This window comes from Brassica oleracea, unplaced genomic scaffold (assembly GCF_000695525.1).
Source record: "Brassica oleracea var. oleracea cultivar TO1000 unplaced genomic scaffold, BOL UnpScaffold02148, whole genome shotgun sequence".
Lineage (NCBI taxonomy): Eukaryota > Viridiplantae > Streptophyta > Magnoliopsida > Brassicales > Brassicaceae > Brassica > Brassica oleracea.
This window is the reverse complement of record NW_013618679.1, coordinates 1-2491: the sequence shown is the minus strand read 5'-3', so window position 1 is coordinate 2491 and position 2491 is coordinate 1. Positions and strand designations below refer to the sequence as shown.

Genomic DNA, 2491 nt, shown 5'->3' with positions numbered 1-2491 from the left:
CAAAAGAAAACTTCATACAACTACAATGTATCTTTTCGTTTGCAGCAACATAGTTAACCAAATGATTTCTCCCAACACCACGAAAAGATACATTGCATTCAGCACTTACCATCTCAGACTTATTGACCCTTTTGGCAACATAATCACCAATAGCTGTGTATTCCTTCTGAAACAAGGTAAAGACTTCTGGTGTATACACATCCACTGCATGTTGTAACATTTCTACAGGAGCCGATAAGACCGGCGAAGTATGCATCATGCCAAAGTCAGCAGTTAATTCTTTAAATCGCCGATCGTCTAACACTCTCTCATAGTGTTCAAAGAAGCGCAACAAGTTATGACCGCGCTTCAAATATTTTTTTAAAATATTATTCATACTTTCACTACGCTGTGTGCTCATCATATCGGCTGTGAAAGTTTGGCGACCATATACCCTTGCCCATTTTTCTCTTAACTCAAACAAATTCTTCAACCATTTATTCTCTGTCAATCCATACTTTTCAAGCATTTCACTCCATGCTGATAACCACTCTACTTCATTCTCATGGTCATATACACATTTTCCAAAGTCTGAGGCAAACTGATCTGGTCCGTGAAATACATGACTCAACCTCTTTGCAGCATTTTGGTAAATATGCCAAACACATAACCTATGTTTTGTTTCAGAGAACACTTTCCCTATTGCATTTGCCATTGCTGCACATTGGTCTGTAAGAATTGTTTGCGGTTGTTTTCCAGACATTGCTCCAAGAAAAGTCTGAAAAAGCCACTCAAAAGACTCTGTGGTTTCATCATATAAGAGAGCAGCACCAAACAAAATAGTCTGCTTGTGATGATTAACGCCAACAAATGGAGCAAACGGTTTATCAAATTCGTTGGTCTTGTAAGTTGTGTCAAAGCAAACGACATCTCCAAAAAGATTGTAATCACTAATTGAACGATCATCTGCCCAGAAGATATTAGTGATCATATCGTCCTCATCAAGTTGCATTGAGTAAAAGAAAGATGAATTATCCTCTTTCTTTTTCTGAAAGTACTCCAAAACAGCTCCAGCATCTCCCTTTTCCATTGCTGCCATTCGCTTACGGTATATGTAGTTTTTCAGGTCTTTATCCATAAAACCCAGATTTGCTCGCCCTCCAACTTCTCTGCTCATCATTTCAACGGTTGCGTTTGCTGAAATTCCTGACATATCAGCATCATCAGCATGTTGTTTTTGAGAGATAGAAATTGCTCGGTTACTCTTCAGCAAATGCTTCATAGGTGTCCTCACTAAATCATGGTTATGATTCTGCTCAAAAGTCACAATCTTATATCTTCCGTTACTCTGAAGGTAGCAAGACATGCGAGCTTTACAACCACACCTTGTGGTTGGTCGTGCATATGATTTCTTGACTTTAGGTTCTTGTCTAAGCCCCTCTTTTGAGCATACATAAACCATCCTTACTAGCTTGTTGTTTTTCTTTGCAGTCCGCTGTCTCCTTACGTCGAAACCATGATTGCCTCCATACTTTCTATAAGCTTTATACGCAGACTCATCAGAACTGAAATCCATTCCAATACAGAACTCATGTTTTTTCTGATTTTCATTGTTTGCCTCTAAAGCATCAACATCTTCAATCTGAAGATAATTCTCATTATTGCTTATGTCCTCTTCTTCACTGAAATCACTGATAGAAGCATCTTCATCGCTGACTAAAGCATCGTCATCACTGAATGTATCATCTTTTTTCTCGGCTAAAAACTCATCTGAATTCTGACTTAACAAACTAGTTTCACCTGAGACTTGCAAACCAGATTTATCTTGATTAGCAGGAACAATTTCTTTACCACTTAAATGAGTACTCTCCATTGCAACTATATAGAAAAATATAAACAGTAGTTAAAAATTAGTCTAAATAACGTAGAACAATTATGAGTAAAACATAAAGGCTCCTACATCACGATTTGACCTTAGTTCTGTCCTCTTATACATGACAAAAAATTCATCAAAATTTGAAAAATTAACTAATGAATAAATGAACAGATGGCGTAGAGGCATGTGGGAATTGATGAAAAATAGTTTAAGATGTCTCCCATGACAAGCTAAGCAATAGAATGTCCCAATAAACAACTTTAATTCATTCAGTGGAACCCCACTAAACGTAATAATCATTAGTCATCAAAACTCTTTTCTTCTCATAGTTATTAGTTATAGCCAGAACAATTGTGACTTTAATGGTGTATAATCATTAGTCATCGATTTTTTGTCACGATCAAAATAAAGCAATAAAACCTAATTGACTCAATCTCTCTAATATGATCAAGAGATATATATAACAAACCATAATTAAACTTGAGATTAATTATGTTAATTGAGTGATGATGTATCTCAAACAAACCTGTAAGTTATGTGAAAAATTCTTTAGGAGTTTCTGGGAAGAAGAAGAAGACGCCGATGGATTATGAAGAAAAATTATAATCAAAACTAACGGCGGCTTAGCTTAACAAC

General features: G+C 36.2%; 1 protein-coding gene across 1 annotated transcript; it reads right to left on the bottom strand.

The window, feature by feature from the left end:
* Window positions 1-109: 109 nt before the first annotated feature.
* LOC106321611 (protein FAR1-RELATED SEQUENCE 5-like) lies at window positions 110-1852 on the bottom strand (the record flags this gene model as incomplete). Its single annotated transcript, XM_013759856.1, has 2 exons — window positions 434-1852; window positions 110-346 (listed from the first exon to the last, which is right to left on the bottom strand). Coding segments are annotated over exons 1-2 (1656 nt in total), but the record flags the coding sequence as incomplete, so codon positions are not given.
* Between the last annotated feature and the right edge of the window lie 639 nt (window positions 1853-2491).